Source organism: Haemaphysalis longicornis, unplaced genomic scaffold (genome assembly GCF_048455015.1).
Source record: "Haemaphysalis longicornis isolate Haplotype H1 unplaced genomic scaffold, Haemaphysalis longicornis Haplotype H1 scaffold_3, whole genome shotgun sequence".
In the NCBI taxonomy this organism is placed as follows: Eukaryota; Metazoa; Arthropoda; class Arachnida; order Ixodida; family Ixodidae; genus Haemaphysalis; species Haemaphysalis longicornis.
The window spans coordinates 27607264-27633739 of NW_027526335.1; the positions used below are offsets into that span (position 1 = coordinate 27607264).

The 26476-nt window shown below is 48.6% G+C and overlaps 1 protein-coding gene across 1 annotated transcript in view; it reads right to left on the reverse strand.

Annotated features, from left to right (window-relative positions):
- LOC144174186 (uncharacterized) overlaps window positions 1-26476 on the reverse strand; it is a 115886-nt gene that overhangs the window by 67903 nt on the left and 21507 nt on the right. The window contains exon 6 of the mRNA XM_077702703.1: window positions 11714-12048. Within this exon, the coding sequence (XP_077558829.1) occupies window positions 11714-12048 (335 nt within the window). The remainder of the gene's footprint in view (window positions 1-11713; window positions 12049-26476) is intronic.

Sequence of the window (26476 nt, forward strand, 5' to 3'; positions counted from 1 at the left end):
AAACGTCTACAAGACGCTCTTGCCCTCAAAGGCCACCTGAAGTTTTCAGTCAAACGTTGCCAAAAGGAGGTCACTTTAGACCGGTGCAACCCAATGCACACCCCTTCCCTCAGCAGGTAGAGCTTGCCACTGTACTCTACAAACGTGGAGTCCAGATAGAAATTCAATGCCTCTAGAAACGTGTTCATGCTGATTCCACAGTCACTTTGGAACCTCAGGTTGCCAACTCGTCCAGTGCATCGTTGACAGCCTTCAAAATCAAGTCGCGTGGAAGGTTGTAGTAGAGATCTTTTATATCAACAGAAAATACGTTCAGAACTTCTGCAGGATGCGCCTCGAAGAAGTCTGAGACTTTCTGGGAGGAACACATTAGGAAACAGTCATCCATGCTGAGCCGGGCCAGGGGCGCCTGAAGAAAGCAACAAACAACGCGTTGCCAGGAACCTGATGATGATGTTAGGTTTTCTTGGCGCAAGGGCATCAAGGCCAAAGAGCGCCAGTACTATGGTGAGGATTATTCAAGTGAGAATATAAAGTACAGAATATATAATAAAAGGTATCTCAGATTTCTGTTGGTGTAGAGGGCCAAGAATTGGTGTAGAGGGCCAAGTAAAAACATTTGACACTATGCCAGGCATTTTCTACGTGCACCCCTTGCCCCCGTCTTTGCGGTAGCAATGAGTGGCCCTACCGGGTCCTAGCGTGCGATGGTGGCTCGGCTCACGGGTGATACGACACATACCTTAAAAAATCTACGTCTGAGAGGTACTTAAAAACACGGTTAGTAGAGAAAAGTGGCTCGTCTGATAAAAACAGCAATGGGTGTTGAGGGATCATGCGTGTGTACAATTCTGGAAAATGAAGCTTTCTTTGCGGTTCAAGTAGTTTGCATTCTACCAGTACGTGAATGACTGACAGCGACCCTCCACACCTCAAGCAGCGTGGCTGTTCTGTTCCTTTCAATAGGTACGCATGTGTAGCATGGGTATGGCCTATGCGCAGTCTACAGAGAGTAACCTCTGTGATCCTGTCTCGTTTCTCACAGATCGATCTACCTAACTTGGGTTTTACCATGTGCAATTTGTTTGCTGTTTCCCCATTCCAATCTTCCTGCCATTGGTCTCGCAGCCTCTTACGTACGTACGCTTTAAGATCCTCGTACGGGACGCTTTGAATATCTAGATCATTCCGAAGAGCTGCAGTTACAGCATTCCTGTCTGCTTGCTCATTTCCGGCTATGCCGCAGTGACCTGGGACCCAACAGACAGTGATTTCAAGTTTTTGTTTGTGGGCTGAGCACAGTAGTTTTAGCAATTGATTAAAGACTGGATTTTTTTGTAACTTTCCTGACGCTAAAGCCAGCACAGCACTTTGAGAATCCGTGAATATCACTGACTTTGGGACATTGTTCTCAATAATATATTCTACAGCCAATACAAGGCCGCGTGTTTCAGCAGTGAATATAGATGTGGCTTCAGGCATAGTCTTTGACGTGGAAAAGTTGGGACCATGTGCAGCACATGATACTGCACCAGCTGACTTGGATGCATCTGTGTAGAACTCAGATGCTCTGTACTTGTTCTGCAAAAACAAAAAATGCTGCATAATTAATTCCTTTGGAGCGGTTCTTTTGTCAATCTTCATAAAAGAGAGATCATAAGAGATAGGGCAGAGATCCCATGGAGGGACAAAGTCAGCAAAGCTGGTTTTCTGAGCGTCAGTGAAGGATATTCCCAGGCCTGCGGCCAGTGCCCTCACCGACAGAAGGAATGGCTCAGCCATGGCAGGTCGCTTTTCAAAAAGCTTGATTGCCTGGTTACCTAGAGTGCTGTTCGGGTGTCCGGTCAAGGATGTCACTTTTAGAGCATAATTCAACCCAGTGTACTTCCGCTGTGTTTCAAGAGACCACTGATTGGCTTCCACATACAGGCTTAACACAGGGCTTGTTCGGAAAGCGCCTGTAGCCAGACGAAGGCCAAGATGGTAGACAGGGTCTAACATCTTTAGTGCTGTTCTCGCGGCAGATTGATAAACAAGACACCCGTAGTCGATGCGGGACCTCACAAGGCTATTGAATAAGGCCAATAGGCACTTTGTGTCAGTACCCCAAGACTGGTGTGAGAGGACTTTCAGGATCCTGACTGTATCCAAACATTTAACTTTAAGGCGTTTGAGGTGTGCAATGAATGAAAGTTTGTCATCAAGCACAACCCCAAGGAACTTGTGCTCCTTTTTTACTGCTATGGGTGTTTCATTGAGTTTAATAACAGGATCTGGGCGGATACCACGCTGCCTAGAGAAGACCACACACGTGCTTTTTTCTGGGTTAAAACAGAAGCCATTCTCATCTGCCCATTTTGTAAGTTTGTTTGCAGCTAGTTGGATTTGCCTCTCACAAATGGACATATTACATGATTTAAACGCAATGTGCACATCATCAACATATAGCGAGTAGGATATGGAGCGAGGCAGTGCAGTTCCTAAGGAATTCATTTTAACAATAAAAAGGGTGCAGCTGAGCACACCACCCTGCGGCACTCCATTTTCTTGGACGAACATCCTCGAGAGGACATTTCCAACCCTAACCTGAAAGGTGCGCTCCGAAAGGTAATCTTTCAAACTGTTCAGCATGTTTCCACAAACTCCAAGGCGGCGAAGATCGCAAAGAATACCGTAACGCCAGGCTGTGTCGTAAGCTTTCTGGAGGTCAAAGAAAACTGATAAACAATGCTGCTTATGAACAAATGCATCCCTGATGTAGGATTCAATAGCCACTAGGTGGTCTGCTGTCGATCTACCAGAGCGAAATCCCGCCTGGCGATTGTCTATAATACCATGGTACTCAAGAAAATAGATAAGGCGACGGTTAATCATTTTTTCGAAGACCTTGCATAAGCAACTGGTTAAAGCGACCGGTCTGAAACTAGTTGCAAGTGATGGATCTTTCCCCTCCTTTAGAATCGGCACCACAATAGCTTCTTTCCACACTTTTGGAAATTGCCCTGCACGCCAGATCTTGTTAAACAACAGTAAGAGCGCTTCTAGCGTGTCGTCGTGCAGGTGCTTAATCATGGTGTATGTTATTCGGTCTCGACCTGGTGATGATTTACCACAAGTAGTGAGCGCCACTTTAAGCTCCTGCATAGTGAAGGGGCAATTATACCCTACCTCAGACTGCCGTTTGTCACGTACAATCTTCCGTTCCTCTGCATTCTTGTGTCTCAGGAAGTTATTTGAATAGTGAGCTGAGCTTGATACATACTCAAAATGCTTGCCTAGAGCATTCGCTTGGTCTTGTAAAGTGTCTCCACTTGTGCTGACCAAAGGGTACGTAAGAGTGTTACTTCCTCGGAGTGCTTTAATTCTCCTCCATACTTTCCGCGTGTCAGTATATGATGTGATTGATGACACAAAACGATTCCAGCTTTCTTTTTTCGCAATACGCCGAATCCGTCTGCCATTGGCCTTTGCCCGCTTGAAAAGTACCAAATTTTCAGTCGTTGGGCACCTACGCAAGACACCCCATGCTTTATTCTGTTCCTTACGGGCCTGCCTACAATCATCATTCCACCAAGGTTTCGGCTTAGCAACCCTACTAGAAGAAGTCTGGGGGATGGACCTCAGCGCAGCTTCAATTATATGGGTGGTCAGAGTCTCAGCAGCTTCATCAATACCAAGGTTGTCTATAAGTGTATAGTGACACTCAGAGAGCTCTTTGAATTTTTTCCAGTCTGCGGCCTCCTCCTTGAACTTTTGTGGGCATGGAGTGTTGTCTTGTTTGTTGTCTACAAGCTTGAGGCTCACTGGAAAGTGGTCACTTCCGTACAGGTTATTAATGACCTTCCACTGGAGTGCTGAAAACAGAACTGGAGAGGCTATGGCGAGATCTATGCAGGAGTACGTGGCATGTGTTGTGTTATAATATGTTGGGTCTTTCTTGTTAAGTATGCATGCTCCAGATGATAGCAGAAACTTTTCAACGAGGCGTCCTCTAGCATCCGTGCGTGCAGAACCCCAGAGTGGGTGGTGAGCATTACAATCCCCAACTAGCAGATACGGCTCTGGCAGCTGATCAACTAATGTTTCAAACTCCATACTGGACAGCCCGTGGTCTGGAGGTATGTACAGTGAGCATACTGTTACCAGTCTATTAAAGATAATGGCTCGTATGGCTACAGCCTCTAAACTGGTCTGTAGCGGTAAGAACTGGCATGCCACTGATTTTTGCACGATAATCGCAACTCCTCCAGAGGGATGCATGCAGCCATCCCTGTCCTTCCTAAATACAGAGTAGTTCTTTAAGAAGTTAGTTTGGTTCGTCCTCAAGTGTGTCTCCTGGAGACACATAATACTTATTTGGTGTTGTGACAGCAATTCATAGATATCGTCCAAGTTTTTCAAGAGGCCTCTGCAGTTCCATTGGACTACATTATCAGTTACCATCAGCTTATGCTGAACAAGGATTAAGGAAGTGCCATGCTGTCACCCTCCCAGGCTCAAGACACCTTCCCAGGAGCCGTGACCCTAGGTGTCTTTTGCTTTGAACGGTCGAGTGACGTGCCGCGCCCTATCGGCGTACCACGCAACGGAGGGCTTGGCGTTGTGTCCATGGCTTCTTGCGAAGCCTCGTCAGCAGGGCTAGGCTGGCTGGTTGCGGCAGCCTGCCTCTCAGCAGGGACCGGCAGTGCAGTGCCAGCAAGGGGCCTAGCGTTGGCATCAAGGGGTGCTGGGGCAGCCCTTGACGCTTCTGTTGTGGCATGTGCAGTGGCCTTAGCCACCGGCACTGAGGGGGCTTGGGGTGTCCCTTGGGGCCTCACTGGGAGGGTTCCAAGGGGAACTCGAACCGAGTGTAGCGCCGCCCCCCGTCGCGCTACATCGGCAAAGCTAGTGTGTGTCAGGAACAGTCTCTGTCGTGCTTCCCTAAAGGTAATGTTTTCCTTATACTTCAGAGCAATTATTTCTTTTTCTTTCTTCCATTGCGGGCACAAGCGCGAGTACGCGGCGTGCTCTCCCATGCAGTTTACACAGTGGAGTGGAGCTTCACAGGTGTCAGACGAGTGGTCGGGGAGGCTACACTTTGGACATGCTGCCTTGCCTCGGCAGCTCAGTGAACCATGGCCAAATCTTTGGCATTTATAGCAGCGACGGGGGTTTGGAATATACAAACGCACAGGGATTTTAACGTAGCCTGCCTCGACAGACTCGGGCAGTACACTGGTCGAGAATGTGAGGATTACATGCTTGGTCGGAATTTCCTTCCCATCTCTACGTATCTTGATTCGTTGAACATTCACAACATTCTGGCCCTCGAACCCTTCCAGGAGTTCTTGCTCAGACAAGTTCAGAAAGTCTTCATCAGAGATAACACCTCTGGTAGTGTTCATGGATCGGTGGGGACTGATGCTCACAGGATTGTCGCCAACAGTGGTTATTTTCGTCAACTTGGCACACTGAGCTGCATCTTGTACTTCTAGGAGAAGGTCACCGCTTCCCAGCTTGCTTACTTTATAACCGCCGCCTAGCTCATTCGTTAGAACTTTGGCTACCAAGAATGGTGACAGACGTCTCATTGACAAGCCTTCTTTTTCACAGTGCATGACGTGAAACTTTAGGAAATTTTCTGACTTTTTAGGAGTGAAAAACTGCTGGACTGCTTCGTTGCGTCCCCGTTTTGGAGGACGATCATGGGATGCAGAAAATCTTGTTGCCATAACAAGTGAAATCAATTCAGCAGCTATGCTGGCCGCCCACCACCGAGCCCAACCTGGGAACGCGCTAGATGCGCGTTAGCCATACATAGCTGCTATAACCCTGTTTAAGTCCTCAAGGTTGATTCCTTACCCAGGGTTAACCCTCGCCGCCTGGAAATGTGTGGAAATGAGGAAAAGAAGAGATGACAGGATAGGGGTAGAAAAGAAGACAGGAAGGTGAAAGAGCTGAGAGGGAGGCAGGAAAAGGCGACTGGCTGGTTCCCCCCGGGCGGGTCAGACCGGGGGCACCGTCTGCGAGAAGCAGGGGCCAAAGTGGTGTGTTGCCTCTACCGGGGGGCCATGAAGGTCCAAAACAACCCCGGCTTTGGCTCAGCCACCAGGATTCCCTTTTCCCCGGACACGGCTCAGCCACGCACAGCCGGGGCGTGGGTGGGTCCAACCCACATGTGCTCGGGTCCGTGGTGTTGCAAGTCACCAAGTGCCTATGGCAGTAGGCACCCCTGCGGAGCTCGGGACCGTGGTGGCGCTACTCACCAAAACACCTTGAGTACACAAGGTGCCCCCTGCGGGGGTTGCCAGGAACCTCTTTCCAACACAATCGCCCGAAAAGGACATTCTTCTTTGCGCGTTTTCATCGCAAGAATGTTTGAAGGCTTGAGGCTTTTCTGGAGTAAAGACGCCAGTGTTGACAGGCCCCAACTCTCGGACATGTCGACTTCCTCCTTTTCCCTTCTGTCGGGATTCACTCCAATTACTTGGCAAAAGTTGATAGAAATCGCTACGTCTATTCTTGCCTTGTACTCTGAAGCGGAAGTGATGGCGAATCCACTTTCCTTGTCGGAAAGAAGCAGGGTGTCAAACTGGAACTGAACCCTAACCGAAAACTGGAACCAAACCGATATTTTTGCTTGAACTGAACCCAAACCCGAACCGTTATTTTTTTAGCACGCTGAACCAGAACTGAACCAGAAAAATGAATAACGGCTACCGGTTCACGGCAAAATGGTTTAACCATGTGCAGTGTCAGATATTGCGCAGTCAATGATCTTTCACGTACCATCAACTTCGTATACCGTCCCATGCACTTTTCCCTCCAGACCAATCAAAACATTAGCAACGCTCTCTTTGTAGTCGCAACAGGAAAAAGAACTGCGCACCAATGCAGCAATGGCATGTTGCTGCTGGTAGCGTGAGCACAGTGCAAGGCTGGCCAAATGAAATGTCATTCCCGGCAACTTTCAGGCAATATAAAACAACTTTGCCCTTCCCTCGCTGCGCCTTTATAAAGGCAATTAGGCTGAAAGAGTGCTCCACTGCACAATGGCAAAGGCCCACACTCGAAGTGTGCAAACATTTTGTATTAGGTAATTTGTTTAAAAAGGTCGCTCACCTGGAAGTGTAAATACCTGACAAGTGTGACCTGCAGGAGTGGCTCAGTGACCAAGACATTTGCTGCTGACCAAAAGACTGCGGGTTTGATCGTCGTCGTCGTCTTTTGTGGCCGTTTTTTTAATGTAGGTGAAAAATGAGAACGTCCATATGCCAAGATTTCGACGCACATTAAATATCCCCAAGTGGTTTAAATTACTCAGTCAACCTGCTGCATAAGCTGCGCCACTTTTCTGGTGGAGGAAAAAAGCAAAAACGCCCTTGCGTTCAATATTGTCAGGGGGTGATTACCGTATTAGTGCATGCGAGGTGCAGGTGCGTTGTTGTCGGGGGAGTTGTGCTCGCTGTGAGTTCATCCGAAGGGTCACCGGCTATCCATAGAGCTGGGCGCACCGCAGTGCCTCGGGATTTTGTCCTGCTCGAAGTTACAGAGCACGCGCGCAGTTCGTCACGGCGCGGTCTGTCGCCGATCTGGCGGAATCGGTCGACGGGAGAGCGGGGTCCTTTTGTAATGCACGCGTCTTGTTGACAAAGGACAGGAATTTCATCATTCTTGGGCAGAATTTCGTTGCGCGGCGTATGGACAATACCTGAGAGAGGCCGCCCAAAGGTCGGTGGCCAGCGTTCGGAGTTGCTTTAGTAGGTCGGTTTCAACCTGTTACTTTGACGAGTACTGTTGCTACCTGTTACTTTTACTTTGACGAGTACCTGGGAGTTTGAGTGAGAGTGAGAGGGTGGCTCATGTGATTTTTTGTGTATAAATCTTCTGGTTTTGTAATGTAATGTAACGTTAATGTAACGACACGTTTCAATGTTCGAAGTGGAACTGGAACGCGTTCCTTCTGCAATAAAGGAACTTATAAAGGGACCCCTTTCAAAATTTGGGAGGAACGAGGAACGAGCTTTTGTTCCTGTTTTAGAGGAACGTGTACAACACTGGTTGTGAACCCAGCTCTCAGCATTCCGTGCTTGTTTGCGTACGTCGTCGCATGACCTCGAGAAGTGCCCATGTTTGCGGCACAATGGCGCCCATGAAGTGGTGCCACTACACCGCGACTTTCAAGCAGAAGGTAGACTTGGAGGCCGAGACAACTTCAAACCTCCAAGCACAGCACCACTTCGGAATCAATGAGAAGAACGTACACCGATGATGGAAGCAGCAGAACGAACTTTTCAACTGAGGCGCCAAGCGAAGGGACTTCACAGGATGCAAGAAAGACCTACAATGCGAGGTGGACAAGTAGCTGACTTTACCCCGCAGCAAAGAGAGGGAGGAATATGCCTGTGACGACAAAGATAATACAAGCGGCGTCGTGCGGGCTCAGTTCAAGGCCAGCAGGGGCTGGGTCACTCGTTTTATGAATCGGCTCGCAGTTTGGGTTCAACCTGCGAGTAAGCATTCAACATGTAGCGACAAGCACCGCAAAAAAATAAAGTGCATGTTCAAGTCTCGGTCCAGTGCCTTTTTTCATTCGGCTTACATTTGAGGCAACCTTTTTTTAGTTTTTTACCTTCTGAATTTCGGGGGCGGCCTAGAATCGAGGCCAGCCTAGATTCGAGTAAATATGGTACATTGAAATTTCGGCAAACGAGACTACGTTACACAGAAGGTGAAAATACATGGCGAACAAGTGCATACACTTGAAGTTAACTTGAAGTTAACCTGTTAAATGGTCGATGACTTCCTCCACGCCGACATAGATCTCCATCGCCAGCGAGCCACCTTCGACTCACGCAACTTCGCAGAAATCGTCTCTGGAGCGCTGGCCACCACCGCTGTTCGACCGCTGCCCGCCGGAAGGCCAGCGAAAACCGATGGAGGCAACCGACATCATCAACGAGAGAGGCAGTGCTAACCGCTCCGTTCTTGATTGATTGATTGTAGGGTTTAACGCGCCGACGCAACGCAGGCGATGAGGCGCGCCGTAGTGGAGGGCTCCGGATTAATTTTGACCACCTGGGGATCTTTAACGTGCGCCGAAATCTCGTACACACGGGCTTTTTTGCTTTTCGCCTCCATCAGAAAAGCGGCCGCCGCGGCCGGGAATCGAACCTGCGACCTCGTGCTCAGCAGCGCAACGCCTTAGCCACTGAGCCACCGCGGCGGGTTAACCGCTCGGTTCTCTCTCATACGGTGATCGAAAGTCTGCCGGTGCAGCGGTCAGATGTGTCCACGCTCACAGATATCACAACACTTCCGGACCTCACGACACCCGGAATCTGGACTCAGGATAGCGTGAATCCTGGAACTTCCTTGGAGCATTACAGCTCCATCAAGATGGTGGCGGAAGGCCACGTTCCTCTCACCACATCATGCGACTCGGACTACCTCAATGAGCGCTCTTTGTCCTTACTGGAACCCGATGCTCGTGTCGCTGACAAGGCTGTTTCAGCAAATGTGGTCGAAGACGACAACAACAAGGTCACCAAACGTGACAATGCCAGCCTAACCCAAACTGTCTACAAGGACAGCATGCCGCGTGTCTTTGGCACACGAAACACAACTTTCCCGGAAACCGACATGGCCCTGGAACAAACGAGGAAGAAAGGCCTAAAGCAAGCCGTTAAATACATCCACCGAACCACGAGATATGCCCACTGAGAAGTGACATACGACGGGCTTTTCAGCTCCTCATGGGTTCACCCTCAAGCCAGAGCCAGCAGCCCACTCATAAAATTCATTGGGGGGCCCGCTTACAGTGTGACCGAGGGTAAAGGCGCGGAGCTTCGCCAACGAAAAGCTGCAAGCGTGGTCAGCGGCCAATCCAACAGCAAAGCGAAGAGGACGGTGGCCAATTGGAAGAGGAGAAAGAAGCAGCGCGGAGCTCGTTCTGGCAGAGAACAAACATGGCAAACTGAGAATCGGTCGCAGTTTTATTACAGCAATGGGAAAAATTTTGGCTCGTAGGAACGGACCTGCGCGGCCCGGTGGATGATACGAACGAGCCGGCGAGGCTCCCAACTGACGAGCGAGGAAGCGAAGGCGACGTACCAGCCCTCTCTCCCCTCTTCGTCGCTCTTTCTCCAGGAACGGCCTGGTTGTTGTTTTCTGCTCGCAAAATGCACCACATACTCCGCAAAACCATCCGCACGCTGCACACGGCCGGCCGCGGCAACATGATGGTGGCTTCAGTCACGATCGGTGCGGGGCGCTCGAGCGACCGTTTCTAACCGCTCATTAAAATTTTGCTCGAAGCACCCACGAAGTTTCTTGTTCGGTAAATGAGCTAATAATATGGGCGAAAACGGTGCTATAAAACATCATCCGCGCCGCTAGTGAAAGCGCCCACGAAATATCTGCCTGGGTGCTAAGCCATCTCCAGCAGAGCCAGCTGGCTGTCTCGAGCGCTTCGAAACTGCCGCCATCAAGCGCATGCTTTCCCATTGGCGTAAGTCGTCAGGCTCCTCCCACTGCCACGCGCGTCCGATGCACAGGCGGCGCGGGCGTGAAAATATCACGCGTGTAACGCTGACGCGCACGAATCGCGCACAAAAACGCTCCTGCAGTGAGATTAAGCACCGCAAGTGAGAAGACAAAGTCGAGAAAGGTCCACTTGGTGTCATGGAGGTTAAAAAAAAGCAGAATAACGTCACTGGTTTCTTCATGCACAAGTAAAAAAAAGAAATATACGAAAACTTTCTTTAGTGCTCAATTTTTTGGTCTGTGTGGGTTCATACGAATTTCAGATGGCCATTTTTCGCAGTCCCACGAGATTCATATCATTGAGATTTTACTGATATAACCTTTATTTTTCTAATCTTGAGCAGCCTAGTGCCCTCTGCTACTTATAGTGTTCAACCTGTAAATAGTATGTAAGATCATTTGTTCTGTTATGCCCAAGCAACCACGGACGTCCGTGGGACGTCGGAAATACAGCCGAACATCCAGTGCCCAGTTTGGACCTCCACTGTACGCCCATGTTTGGATGTACATTTTCGGACGTACAGTGGACTCCCAGAAACGGATGTACAATTCCTAATGGCATCTGCCAGTGAACATACAAAGTTGCCACGAAGCATCAAGTAATGGCATGAATTGAATATAAAAGCAACAACGGTAAACTTTTCAATTAAAAAGATTTTGTACATCAACACCCTGGCTTGCATAGTGCATGTTTCATATGCATATTTCCAAGATTAAGCATAATCTTTTACTTTTTTTTAAGCGCCTTACCGACTCCAGCGATGATCTCTTTGGGGAAGGATATATAAGAATTGAGAACCGCTAACGAAACATGTGAAGCAAGTTCACTGGGTTCATGTATGCCTGTCTGCCCCGTAGTCCGTTGGTCTTGTGCCATTTATCCATTCTAGGAACATAAGCTTCTCGTTATGCGATTCTGAAAATTTTTACTGAGCATCCAAAATACATCCAATTTCGGACGTCCGACTGGACGTATGGAAGCGTTAAATGCGGACGTCCCATGGACGTAAATGGTACGTCCATTGGCCCTGAAACGGACGTCGTAGGGACATCCGCTAGCGCCGGAATGGACATACGGTGGACGGCTGACGGACGTCCGTTGGTTGCTTGGGAGGAGCCTAGTTTCAACTAGTACTTACTAAATAGTAAATATCTTTTTTTTTTCTTAAGAGTAAAAGCAGTATGGTACCTTCTGTAGATGTTCAAGCTGTGAAGGTGCAGTCCAGCCGAAGCCAGTGCTGTTGCCAAAGCCTGTGCTGGTGCCAGAGCCTGTGCAGGTACCAAAGCCTGTGCTGGTGCCTAAGCTTGTGCTGGTGCCTGAGCTTGTGCCGCTGCCCGAGCTTGTGCTGGTGACCATGGCGGTGCCAAAGCCAGTACTGCTGCCAAAGCCTGTACCACTGCCAAAGCTTGTGCTAGTGCCTGGGCCTGTGCTGGGGCCAAAGCTTGAGCTGGCACCAAATACGGTCTGGCTTGGCAATGCATGTACGCATGCATATATAGCATACATACAAGGCGCCATACTGCCTGCAAAAGAAAGGTGTTGGGTGCAATTAGTTACAGAATGACCACTTGTGAAAGATGCACACCTTCTGCAGAGACCCCGAGCATAGCTCAGTCTTGAGAAACACTGCTTTTGCCTGATTTTAACGTACACCTTTTTCTCCTTAACCCTTTCAGGATCACGGACGTGCATGTACGTCCTCTGAAAACACCTTCAAAATGCTCGATAACTTACGTGTACGTCATCGCTTGTATCTTTAATTAAAAAGCGTGCCTTTTTCGCCAACTTCTTTTGCTTGGCATGTGCTGCCACACTGCGGAAATACGTCAAATTATTTTCTTGCGCCGCTGGCTCTTCTTTTTATTTTTTCATGATTTACTTCAGCGGCGGGCCGGCTATCGCTTGCGCATCCGGTAACGAGGGGGCGCGCTGGGTCATCGCTTCCTTTACTACTACGATGCCTGCGGTGTTGCGCCGGTTCCCATTGCTGCCAGATCGCCGGCCTATTTGACTCAACCACCGCGCGGTGGCGCAAGTGACCGATCCTCGGTGGCGCTTGTGGCATCAGCTGGGTTTTTGTGTGCGATTTTGTTTTCGTCTGAAATACATTCTAAGATAAAATTTGTTCGCCTGTGTTCTTCATGTCATTTTAGTTAACTTCGCTCCTTTCCAGAGGGCTTTATTGTGCAATCATTGAATAAACAGATTTTGTTTCGCTCATACAGACTACCGGCCCACTTTAATTGTATATCGGTTTTGTCGTTATTTGGCGTATTTATTGGCTACTTCTAATAGGCAACTGCAACTCCTATCTAAATCCTTTTTCCACAGAGTTTGCTGCTCATCGATGTTGGGAAAAGTTGCGTTATTCCACGCATGACACAGCAGCGGTGAATCTGCCAGTCGCATTGGGCAACGATGACCAAGACGGACAACATATACGTTTATGAAAAATTCAAACAAATTAAACGCCATCAGATAGCTACAAATTCAAACAAATTAAGCGCAATACGCAATCAGATAGCTTAAAAACAATTATAAATGAACAGAAACGAAACAGATGTGAAAACAAAAATGAGACTTGTTACATTACACTGCGAGTACATATGGGTACGTGAATGCACGCGTGCATATATACGCGAAAACAAAAGTTGAGTTTGTTACGTTACACCAGAGTCCTTCAAAGCATTGAAGGACTCTGGTTACACCATGGGAGTACATATGAGTGGAAGGATGATTTTCAAAGCTTCAGGCTTTGTACAATGTAAATCATTCTCACTGCATTCTTGTCGGCCTTATCAAAAGGCGTGGTTGGCAGCAGCGGTTTATTAAACTTTCTACACATGAGTTCCACCAACTCTCGCCGATGACCTATCTTCGTCGGGACACACACCAAGACTGGTATTGATGCGATGAGCTCAACGCTGTGTTTCAAGCATGCTTCGAGGGGCTTCGTAAGCGACCGACGATCCGAAAGTATCGCGTCAGGAAACTTCATGGCAAGCAGCAGTCGCACTAGCTGTTGCGTTCGATATATCTTGCCGATCTTTCCAGTGTGTATTCCCGCTTTCTTTTTTTTAAGCCGACATCGCTCCTTGCTTCTCTTTTCGCTGCCGGCCTCATGTACGAAGGACAGTGCGGGAAAATACTATCAATACTATGCATAGCATCTTGTTCTGTAACTCCGAAAGTGTTCCGGCCGAAAGTGCAGACTGCACACCATATATATCGAGTAATGTACTGGACTTTGAGTTGGGCTAGCTTCCTGTTCTTTCTAGAAATGTTCTTTACCCATTGTGCTTTCAGGGCTTTGTTCACTGAGAACTCATGGTTGGAGACATCCGGATCCTTCTTCCGTGCGCTGAAGAATGGGCAGCAACAATATCGTATTCTTCGGTTTTACATTTCACGAGCAAAACCTCGTCGCTTGTTTAATGGGCAGGTATTACTTACACGAATTTAGCGGCAGGTATGCCCGCAGGTATTGTAATAAATACGTAACATGAAGAGCCATTCAGTGGCAAGAAGAGGGAATGCTCAGTCCACGGTTTGCCCGCGGATCGTTTGCTACCATGCGACCTAGCGGGAGAGGATCGCTAGCGGGAGGATCGGTGAGTGGCGCCACCACACGGAATTCAGACGCAGTGGGAGAGGACAAGGCGGGCACGCTTTGGGGTGACGCCGCAGGCATTGTAGTAGTAAAGGAGGCGATGGCTGGGTATCGCCCACCTAAGGCCCCTTACGCCCACCGGGTGCCTCTCGCTTCTTGTGCCTGCCACAGACCAAGGGCACCTGAGAAACTGATGAGGCTCTTTTCTCCTTTTTGTATTTTTTAGGAGCGGTGCACCGCCTATCGCTCGTGCATCCGGCCGCGCGTGCGCGGGCGCAGCGGCTGGTTTTGATATCGTCCTCCGGGCGCTTCCCGCTTTTTGCGCCCGCAAAACTGATGTCTATCTGATTTCGATTCACTCAAAAGGTGTCGGCTTGTTACTCTCTCGTTTTTATTTAGAATTTTTCTTGTTTTACTCATGAATAAACCACATGTATGTAACAACACAAACAATTTTTTTGTCACTTTCAGGTCACCCTAAAAAAAATTACAATAATTTTTCCTCGAAATAAATTCATCCAAAGAATACGAAAAAATTCGCCCCTCAAAGGGTTAAAGATAGCCTTCAAATTTATGTGCACGTAAATAGAGCTCAAAAGCGAAACTGGCTTCAAAGATTCCGGCAGCTTCGCCATGGATATTAATTATCCCCCCCAAAATCCAACTCAATCCAACCCAAAACAATCCATGAACACTGTGAGTAAATTTTGGCCTAATTACTCAATGGACATACCGTACTCAGCTATTCCACATATTGGTGCTCTTACAATTAGCACCTCGTATCGGTCCCTTTGGCTCTGAAGATGTACCACTATGAAGTGCCCTTCAATGTAATTTTGTTTGCCAACATCGAGAGCAACTGAACGGCATCACGCACACTGGGCGTCGTGGAGGCATGAGTTACGCGACTGATGTAAACAGAAAAGAACCACATTTGCATGCAAGGCTTTGCTGGCCTTGAGCGCAGCCATTTTCAAGAACTTGAAGGCTACCTGGCAAAAGGCACAATGAATGGACAAAGAAACAATTACCAAACGTTTTTAACGTTCCCACTTCAGTATAAAGGATGCCAGGAACTGGATAAGCAAGTATATAAAACACAAGATTTTTCTGCCGCAACTGCGTTCTGTGCCAGGAGTGTGGTATCATGTTTTTACATCTGCGCGGCAGAATCGCCATCTATTCATGTTTTCGAATCTTCCTAGTTAAGTAAACTCACCTGCATGTTACAATCATGCAAATATGGTATTGCAGTTGAATCAGAACATCCAACACAGGCATGATCCTTAAAAAAATATGCACCATGGAAAAGTATTGCTGAATGGTGGCAGCTTCTGCAGTATCACATGTGCAAACTTTTCATCAAAAGCACTTTTTTTTAACTTGCCGCCTGTAGTGTAGTGGGCCAACTAAAGACAATCCGCGAGCCAGCAGTCGGCCAAGTGAAGACGGGAAAATAAAGCAGTGCCGTTTCGAAAATGATGGCGGTGTCCACGGCCTCCCTCGCTCCGTAGTGCACAACACAACAGTTGGCGACGAGGTACAAGAACCATGCATTACATCTACAAAAAGAACCACCTGTAGCTTCGCTGCAGCCCTGCAGCTAATGAGCAAGTCCCCATACGACGAGAAGCCTTCCAAAACCCTTCGCTGCAAGCAGCGAGAGGAGACAACATGGCGTCTCCGTCCTTGCCATTTTTCCCGCCCTTCGAACGCGGTACCGCACCGGCAGCCGTTGGCGACCGATGGCGGCGATGGATAGACAGGTTCGAAAACCTCCTTGTTGCACTCCAAATAACCAGCGCCGCACAAAAGAAGGCACTTCTCCTCCACTACATCGGCGAAGAAACGTACAATGTTTACGCCTCACTGACGCCGGCGGTGCCAGGAAGCCCGACAGCCCCCAGCAGTAGCGCCAGTTCAGGTGACGCCAGCCAACCAGACGAGTACGAGCTGGTCAAGAAACGACGCCATGATCATTTCACGCCGAAAATAAATCGTGAGTACGAAATCTTCAACTTTCGAAAAACAACTCAACAAGAGGGTGAAACGATCGACGATTTCTACACACGCCTCTGCTCCCTAGCAAGGTACTGCTCCTTCACCGACCTCGACTCCGAAATCAAGTCTCAGATTGTGCTGGGCACTACGTCCACAAAGCTCCGAAGATTTGCTCTCCAGACTGACGCAACGCTGGAACAACTCCTGACTCAAGGACGCACGTACGAAGTAACATCGAGGCAGCTGAAGGAGATGCAAACATCAGTCCCCGCCGAAGTGAACCAAGTCGGGCGTCGGGAAAAACACTCGAAATCCGCATCAGAGTACAAACCACTGCAAGGCACATCCACAGATCGAACAAAAACATGTTTCAATTGTGGTGGATCGTGGCCCCATGAGCGCGGACGATCCTCATGTCCCGCAGCAAACAAAACTTGCCAGGCTTGCCAAAAACGTGGTCATTTCGCTGCAGTCTGCAAGGGAAAGAACCGACACCAAGGCCAAGCTCACAGAATAGTGGAGCAGAGCTCAGACTCTGACGACCAGGCCTTTGCAATACAACGCGTCAACAGCAAAGCTCCTAGAGTAAAGGTGTCCCTCAACGATCACAGCATCGAATTCATCGTGGACACAGGGGCAACAGTGAATATTATCAGCCAAGAGACGTATGACGCTATGCCCAACAAACCAACATTGAGTGGCCCAGTGCCTAAGGTATTCGCCTATGGGTCGAAGACTGAGCTCCCCTTACTAGGCAAGTTCACTGCTCAAATGGTATACAAAGGCATCAAACTACAAGAAACCATCTTGGTCACAAGCACGCTGAGTGAGTCCCTACTATGCTTCAAGTCAGCTGAAGCCCTTGGACTTGTATCCATTGTGTACAAAGTAGCATCTCCTCAGAACATCCAAAGTGCCTACCCCAGGTTGTTTGAAGGTCTAGGGAAGCTTCAAGGCATTGAAGTGAAGCTACATATCGACAAGTCGGTTCCACCAGTAGCACAAAAACTGCGACCCATCCCATTTAGTGTCCGAGATGCAGTCACAGAAGAGGTTGAGCGGCTGGAAAAACTTGACGTGATTGAGAAGGCAACTGGCCCCACCACATGGGTTTCTCCGATTGTTGCGGTACCCAAACCCCACTCACCGGGTGTCGTACGCATATGTGTAGATATGCGTCGGGCCAACCAGGCCATTACAAGAGAGCGGCATGCATCTCCAACATTGGAAGACCTCGTCACTAGCCTGACTGGTGCCTCAGTCTTCTCAAAGCTTGACCTGAATGACGGGTATCACCAACTGGTGTTACATGAAGAGTCAAGGCACATCACAACGTTCACAACGCCTATTGGACTATACCGCTACAAGCGCTTGAACTTCGGGATCAATGCAGCAGCAGAACTGTTCCAAAACACAATCAGGCAGGTCCTTGCAGGCATCCCAGGAGTTATCAACATTAGTGATGACATTCTTGTGCACGGGAAAACAGAAGAAGAGCACGATGAATCGCTAAAGTTGGTGCTGCAACGCCTTGACAGCTGTGGATTAACGCTTAACCCAAAGAAGTGCTGCTTCTCCCAGCCTGAGTTGACATTCTTTGGCCACATCTTCTCAAAAGAAGGCATCAGACCTGACCCTGCAAAAGTCCAGGCAGTGATGGAAATGTCACAACCAAACAACCCATCTGAAGTGAGGAGTCTCCTGGGCATGATAACATACTGCGGTAGATTCATACCCAACCTTGCCAACATGACAGCGCCTCTTCGCAACCTCACGAGGAAGGACGTCGAGTGGAAGTGGACTGACACGCACCAAGCGGCTCTTGACAAGTTGAAGAAAGCCTTGACAGACAGCCATGCTCTGGCCTACTTTGACAGCAAGAAGTCAACCCATCTCACTGTGGATGCTGGCCCAGAAGGTCTAGGCGCCATACTGGCTCAGGTAGATGGTGAAAACATCCAAATCGTGGCCTATGCCAGCCGCACGCTCACAGATGCAGAGCGTAACTACTCCCACATCGAAAAAGAAACCCTAGCTCTTGTGTGGGGAATTGAGCATTTCAACATCTACTTGTACGGAACTCACTTTGTGCTCCACACTGACCACAAACCCCTGATCAGTATCCTGTCCAATCCTTGTGCTCGACCCTCTGCTAGAATAGAGCGCCTGTGTCTCAGGATTCAGCTCTATAGCTTCTCTGTGCAGCACCAGAAAGGCACAGAAAATCCATCTGACTACATGTCACGTCACCCTCTCAAGTTCACTCTGAATGGGTACAGAACACACAAGGTGCCGGATGAATATCTCCTGTTCCTGTCCCAGGCGACAGTGCCAAAAGCAATGACAACACAGGAAGTAATTGAAGCAGCTGATGGTGACCCTATCTACCGTCAACTAAGGGAAGCCATCCAAGCTGAGGGCACAAGGAGACACACCCTGTGGAGTGATCCAGCACTAAAGCTCTACAAAAACTTGGAACCAGAACTTTCACTGTCACCAGACGGACTCATCCTTCGATGCAGACAACTTCTACTACCAGCCAGCCTACAACGTCGTGCAGTGGCGATTGCCCACAAGGGACACATGGGCATCGTGAAAACCAAGCAACTGCTCCGCACATGCATTTGGTTTCCCAACATGGACAAACTAGTTGAGCAGGCAGTGCGAGATTGCATCCCATGCCAGTCCTCAACGCCAAGCTCTCAGCGTGATCCTGTGGAACCAACCCCACTTCCAAAGGGTCCTTGGGAAAATCTGAGCGTTGACTTTGCTGGTCCCTTCCCCAACGGCAAGTACCTACTCATACTCATTGATGACTATTCCCGTTTCCCCATGGTGGAAGTTGTGTCGTCAACCAGTGCAAGCTCGACAATTCATGTGTTGCGCCGAATATTTGCACAAATAGGACTCCCTCACCAAGTGAAGAGTGATAATGGACCACCTTTCAACTCAACTGACTTCAACCTCTTTGCTGCAGAACATGGCTTCACGCATCACAGAATAACACCACTCTGGCCTGAGGCAAATGGTGAAGCGGAACGCTTTGTCAGAACGTTGACTAGAGCAATCAAGGCGCTACATGTCCAAGGAAGAGATTGGGTCCAAGCCATCGATGACTTTCTCATGTGCTATAGAGCAACTCCACATGCAACAACACGAAAGTCTCCATACGAGCTGCTCTTTGGCAGACAGATGCAGACAGCCCTACCACGACCAGCACCAGAACTTGCAGTCTTTGATGAAGAAGTGCGCCAAGACGACCTCACTGCAAAGCTGAAGTCTAAAGTATATGCTGACAAAAGGCGCCACGTCAAGCCACACGCACTCAAACAAGGAGACTCGGCACTATGCAAGCAGCCCAGGCAGAACAAGCTCACGCCATACTTTGACCCTGACCCATACATTATCACTGAGGTGCAGGGATCCAAAGTCACCGCAGCCAGGCAAGGGAAAGAAATCACACGCAATGCGAGCTTCTTCAAGAAAGTGCAGTGTAAACACAAGTCTCACGAATCAGATGACGAATATGAGGATCTCGTGCTCCCAAGGAATGCAGCTGTGTCACCTCCAGAGAACACCCCATCCCAAGCTGGCAACATTGAAAGGCAAGGAGGGCAAGCACAACTGGAGAACACTGCATCACAACCTGGCACCACTACCCAGGAACAAGGAAGTCGAGCACGATACCCCATCAGAGTGTCAAGAGGACTCAAGCCGCTGCGCTACAGACTTTGAGTGAAAATCGTTTTTTTTTCTTCCCTAACTTGTATACTCTCAAACGTTTAGTCTGCAACGCTCAATTTAAGCCAGGGGGGAATGTAGTGTAGTGGGCCAACTAAAGACAATCCGCGAGCCAGCAGTCGGCCAAGTGAAGACGGGAAAATAAAGCAGTGCCGTTTCGAAAATGATGGCGGTGTCCACGGCCTCCCTCGCTCCGTAGTGCACAACACAACACCGCCTCATGTCTAGATCACGATGGAAAAAAAAAATGGCAGTGCCCCTTCACGATACCCAAGGTTGACAGTATTACAAACAGGAAAGGTGGGAAAAACAAGAAAAAACAAACAGTAATGCACAGCTGACATCCACAAAAGCAAACCTAAAAATACATGAAAGACAACAAGCATGTAACCTACTGCACTAAACTGAAGTTGCAATTACGTACAGTAAACTCAAAAGTAGGGGTGTCAACATTAAACAACACTAAATGCAAATTAAATAGCAAGTTTTCCGTTGCAATATATTCAAACGTGTCAAAATATCTCGTCACCTCTACTTTTCCCAGTGCTGCTGATTAGTCAAACACACAACCTATCGTCTTGCTTTTGCCACTAAATTAGTGATCAGAACTGCTCACATGAAGTAAACCTTTAGCTGAATATTGTACTATACATGTACTTAAACCTGGCATAACCAAGCAGTTGAGTGCTAGCAAAGCAGTCAAGACAACATGCACAATGTTTTGAAATCCACCTCAAGACAGTGACGTAAAGGCGAGCTTCGGTCGTCCGCATCCTCCAGGCTCAAGGCAATAAAAGTCCAACTGAAGAACTGCATGGTACAGTTAACTACAGTTGAACCTTCATATAATGAACCTCAATTTGACGAAATTCGCGCTATAACAAATTTTTTCAAGTTTTCTATCAAAATTTTGATAAATGCATGTATTTTTATCGCGATTTTACAAAGTAATTTCGTGTGGCGCTTCCGATTTAAAGGTGTTGTGCCACCAAATTTGTTGCTTGTGCATTCTTTGTTAAAAATGTTTTATATTTCGTTAGAAAGCATGATACATGCTCTTACATGCACATATTCTGAGTAAAACATTTATTATCGCACGACTCATGTGAACAGGGTTCGGTTTCGGTTTCTGGGCGCCGATTCAAGCAGTGACGTCACAGTGTTGCGAGGACGCTCTGCCACGTGTGTCTACCATGCAGCGCTGCGGTACGCTGCGACTTTACTGCGGCGTCTGCTCCCGCACACACGTGCTTCACCACAAAAGTAAACACGCCGACTCGTCATGTCAAGCCGCGACAGCTCCGACACGGGCTCATTGTCTGCATCCTCGGGTGCAGACAAATGAAAATCATGGATATGCAAACCATGGAAATGCAATTGGATATGCAAACCATGCGCCCCTTTAAAAAAAAAAAAAAAAAAAGGGAAAGAAGAAGACGACGACGCCCCCACCGCGAATTGAACCCACAACGTTGACCGAGTGGGCGCGCCGCGCGAGACCACTGCGCCACTGCACAAATGGTTTCACGCCGCGAAATAGTCGGTGTACTAGATGGAGGCCCATCCTTGGAGTCCTACGTCGGTGTTTACTAGCTAGTTTACAGAATTCCTGGCTTGTAAACTCAAATTTCTTAAATGGCACTTGCGCAGCAGGTTCCGCGAAGCCCCCGCAATAGCTTGTCGCCATCAACTCTGCTCCTTCGCGAAAGCGCTCGCAAAAATAAGTGTGCCCGGCTGCGACTACGATTTTGCACTGTAGGGACAGTGCTTGCCATACTTTGGCTTTACATTTTACGTTAAAAACCTTTGCCGCTACTGATCTCTTATTACCCAAATTACCCTACGTAACTCTTCTTCTGCACGAAACTGACCTTATATTTTCTACAGGCGAGCCGATCGCACACGCGTTCCGGGGTAGCGGTGTCGCCGAAGAGCCCGGCCGAAGCGTCGAACGCCAAAAGATGGATCGCATTAGCGCTAGCAGAGTCCTTCAATGCTTTTCTGGTCACGAAACTCCGGCCGAAGTTTCATTCAGGGATAGAAGCTGCCGCTAGGATCGCCCCGGTTAACGTGAAGGCTTCGCCGGCGGTCGACGACGCTTGCTGGCCGGCTGTTTCTCCATCGGCAACGCGCCTACTTTCATCTGTTCTTCATTTCCACTTGTAAAAACGCGAGCGAAGTTTTTGAGTCAGTTTTTGAGTCAGTCAGTTGTTGTTTTTGAGTCAGTTGCTGTCGCGTAGCTCAGCTGTGAAATTGAGGCAAGACTACGGGTGTTACTGAGGCGCATATGCTGCAGTGTTCGATCGTTGCGGCAAGCACCACTACAATCTCGCTTTGAAAAGGCGGACATCTGGCGTTTTCAATTTTTGACTAGCCTTTGCAGCCGCCTGTATGATTTGGGTGAACTAGCACCAGAATTAAATCTGTATTCAGCCCTGGGCGCGACTTGCTGCGCTGAGCAAATAGGTGTGCAAACGTACAGCACGTTGTGTTAGCGTTGTGTTTGCGCTATTTTATAGCGCACTAATAATGTAAAAAAATAATCGAGGTTCGGAAAGCGAGCGTGGACAGCAGGAAAAAAAAACGCTCACGAAATGAAACCAGAATAATGGGCGCGCGGAGGGGCCAGGGTAAGAGTAAATCCTACAGCCTTGAGCTACTTTCTCGGCTGTTCTCATAGGCATAGGGTGTCAACAGATAAAAACTCGCCCGCTCAGTGCCTGTCACACCCGTCCCACCCAAACGGCAAGTTAAAAAACATTGATTGATTATGAGGTTTAACGTGCCGACGCTACACAGGCAATGGGGCACGCGCCATAGTGTAGCGCTCCGGATTAATTTTAACCACTGAGGTATCTTTAACTTGCGCCGAAAATCTCGAGCACACAAGCATTTTCTCTTTTCGCCTTCATCAGAAAAGCGGCTGGGAACCCGCATCCTTGGGCTTATCAAAGCACAACGCCTTAGCCCCTGGGCAAGCGCGGCGGGTAAGTGAAAAAAATATATGCAGACAAAGATAGCCATGCTCCGCTTTCCAAATTCAAAATATCTGGTTTGATAACCAAAATCACAGTAGCTGCAGTCCGATCTTTGTGCGGCGACGAAACGCGACGACGTTTAGCAGACGGATTATCTCGTTGTGAGCGCGATCGTGGCTTGGGCTTCGTAAGATACGCCGGCAGGTTTTCAAATATCCGGGGCGACGCGGAGCTTGAGCTTCTCGCGCTGCAGAAGCACAGGTTGTGCACTTATTTTAAATTCATCGGCTCGAATAATGTCCGTGGGGTCGAAATGTTCCTCGAACACACGAACGGCCTTCGACTCGAAGCTGAAAGCGTCCGTCTCCTGTCGTGGAATGGCTCGCTTCCACATGTCGCGTTGTTCGCGGTCGCTTGGGAGGCAGAACAATGAAGCCTTTTCCGTTGTACTCCGATAGCCAGAGCGGCACCCAGGTACACAGCACGTCACAGGCATGGTAGTTCACATAGTTTGCCCTTCGTGATGAGTTTAGAAAGCTATATCACACAACAAACACCCGCAAGCTCGCGCTCCAATGCACTGCAAAGGCGGCTGCCGCCGTCCAAGCCGCCTTCACCAGACTCGTAGCGCCACCGCGCGGGACTTTTGGTCCCCATATGAAGCTCTCCCATAGCGTTACGGAGAAGTTTCGTGACCAGAAAAGCATTGAAGGACTCTGGCGCTAGTGTTGAGTTGTATGGGCTTCATGGACCTTACTGAGTTTATTACACTCCAGAAACTAAAAAAATAGAGCCGCGTTCATTGCGGAACGAATGTTGTCGGGGTGCAGTTTTCGTTTCTCGGTCGATTCCCGACAATGCGTCGGGCAACAAGTCAGGCGACCGGTTATGTTGGCATCTTCGGTCGGCGAGTCAGTCACTACGGCGACTTCCCATCGGCCGACGTGTTTGTGTCGCCGTCGGCGTAGTGTGACAACGCAATCTGGCAATTCGGCAGTTGGCCGATGGTTTGGCGACTCGTCAGCGTCGCGTCGCCGTCGTTCGTGTCGCCCTAGTGTGTCTGATACGACCAAGCGACCAAACAAACTGTGGTTCACGTTGACTGGAGTTCACGTTGACTCGAGTTCACAACTGGAGTTCACGTTGACGTCGCTCGAGTCGCTAACGTGGTATGACGTCACAAACTTTGTTATGCTGGCAATTCACTGAAGTCATGGTTAGTGGTGCTAGCGATGGGTCCCGATCTCCAGAAGAACTTTTAGGTACTTTTTAGAAGCAAATTAAAATATATATTAAGCGCTTGCTGTACCCAGCACTTCGTGTTGATGGTCCTTGCATACAGAGAAAGCTTGCAGCAGGCTTTTTATAGACTTAAAATTTGGTGGCACAACCCCGTTAACGAAGTCACGGAAAGAAAGGAAGAACGAAATTCCGGTCGAGGCACGTTTTATTTTGCTTCTCAAAGTTTACACTGAAAACATTCAGTACTCGCATTAACTCTTAAAAGGGTAAAATGAAAGACAAGCGGTGAAATCTGCAGTTGACAACAACTAAAAGCGATGAAAGAAGCTGCTCAAACTGGTAGCGGTCATGGACGGTTTAATAGTGCGGCCACCATTTTGAAGTCTCCATCGTTGCCTACGCCAGTGCCCTCTATGATTAGGCTGGCGAAGCCTACTTCAAGCTTTTTTTTCTATGCGTCCTTGCTCACGGTGCTGCTCCTCTAGGTTGTGCTCGCTGATAACCACATTAATATTTTGTTCGTGAATCATTAGGTGAGTCTTGTATACGCAGCATGAGCACTCCACGGGAAAGAAAAGAGTTCCGAGAAGTGTCGGTGAAACCGACGACCACCGAAGTGATGGATGCCATCGATGTTCTGCGGAGGCACGCAGGCGCACGCAAATGTTTAAGAGCAAGCCTTGTTAGCGCTGTCAGCATACGAGTGTCACGCAAAGCCCACCCTGGTCAAGAAACGCCAAGCACTGCTTACGGACTTCTTCACTACGGCTTGAACATTGAGTGCTGGTGGCAATAAATTCAGTGTTCATTAGACAGCTGCCGAGAATCGGTTTCTTTAGGGCTCAGTGGGCATAAAAGTAATTGCTTAATCGAATTTGGCCAGACGATATTTAATGTAAGCTTTCCGCTTTAGCGGGTGCTGCTCCGCACAGTGAATTAAGCGGTCCGCGTGTACTCCGCTCAACTCACAATCATGGCTTTATCTCAAGTGTCGTGGTTGCATCACGCACCCATACTGTGGAACCTTTGTACATGAAAAAAGTCTTTCGAAAGTTTCATAGCACCCTTCCGCTGTTGGCCCGCCGCACCCCTCAATGCCGCGCCTAAGCCTACCACTGAACGGACGAAAAGAGGCGTAACTTCGAACCAACACCTTGCCGGGGCGAAGTTTACAGGGCATGGACGCGGGTCACGGAGCACGAATAAAATAGGAGGGGAAACTAAGATTCCCGGGGCAGCCTGATAAGGTCACAAGCATTTGGCGAACGTCAAGTTTCCGGCATCTAGCGGCAAGCGAAGGAAGTGCACGGTCATAGCCACGGCCGGCGCGCGTTCTGTTCGCACTCGTCTAGTCCAACCCGGCTGTGGCATCGCGTCCGTATTTCGCGGGGCCGCCGAAACATTCTGTGGCTGAAGCGAGAGTGTGTTGTGTGCGCTCTTCTATGCTTCCGTTGGCTGAAGAGCCCGTCTTCGCGATTAATTTTCGGTCAAATTTAAACCGGCCGGTACGAGCGAATAGAAGGGGCAATAATGCGTTGCAATCTTGAGCAAGCAGCAAGCCCAAAATACAAGCCTGTAAACTAGGGGTGTGCGAATATCAATTTTTTAATTTCGAAGCGAATTCGAATAATAAAAACAAAGTTCGAATCGAATCGAATATTTTTCGAATATTTTTCGAATACGAATACTTATTGTTTTTTGTAAAATTAATGTTTTCACCATCTAGAGACACAAAAACTGCAACTTTATTGCACAACAAATCACACAAAGTAAAATTAGGAATTACACAATACCATTGCACACAACAGGTTAAGGTCTGCACTCACTTAAATGTTAATGGAGAAAGGTTAACTGCTCGACATGTTCGGGGAGCAGTGACAACCTCCTGCTCGTCACCACTTTACCAGATACCGAAAACAGCAGCTCACTTGAGACACTAGTAGCTGGCATGCCCGAGCCCGTGCACATTGCCGCGCGCTGATACAGGAAAATCTTGATGATACTAATCTCGCGGGACTGCGAAAAATATTCGTATCATCCGAAATTCGTATGAACCAACACAGACCAAACAATTTAGCGCTGAAAAAAGTTTTCGTTTATTTCTTTTCCTACTTTCGCGTGAAGACATGAGTGATTTTTTCTGCTTTTTTTAACCCCCGTGTCGCAAAGCAGTCCTTTCTGGAGCACGTAAAGCTTCGCGCTCGTCTCACTCGCTGTGCCCAAGCTCGCTGCACGCCGCAACAGCCAAGCGTGAACCGCATGGTGCGTTTTTCCACGCGATTCGCTCGCCTCAGCTCTGCGAGCGCTGTATTTTCACGCCCACATCGACGATTTCGCGCCCGCGGTAGCGCCTACCTCGTTCAGAAAATGACGCACGGC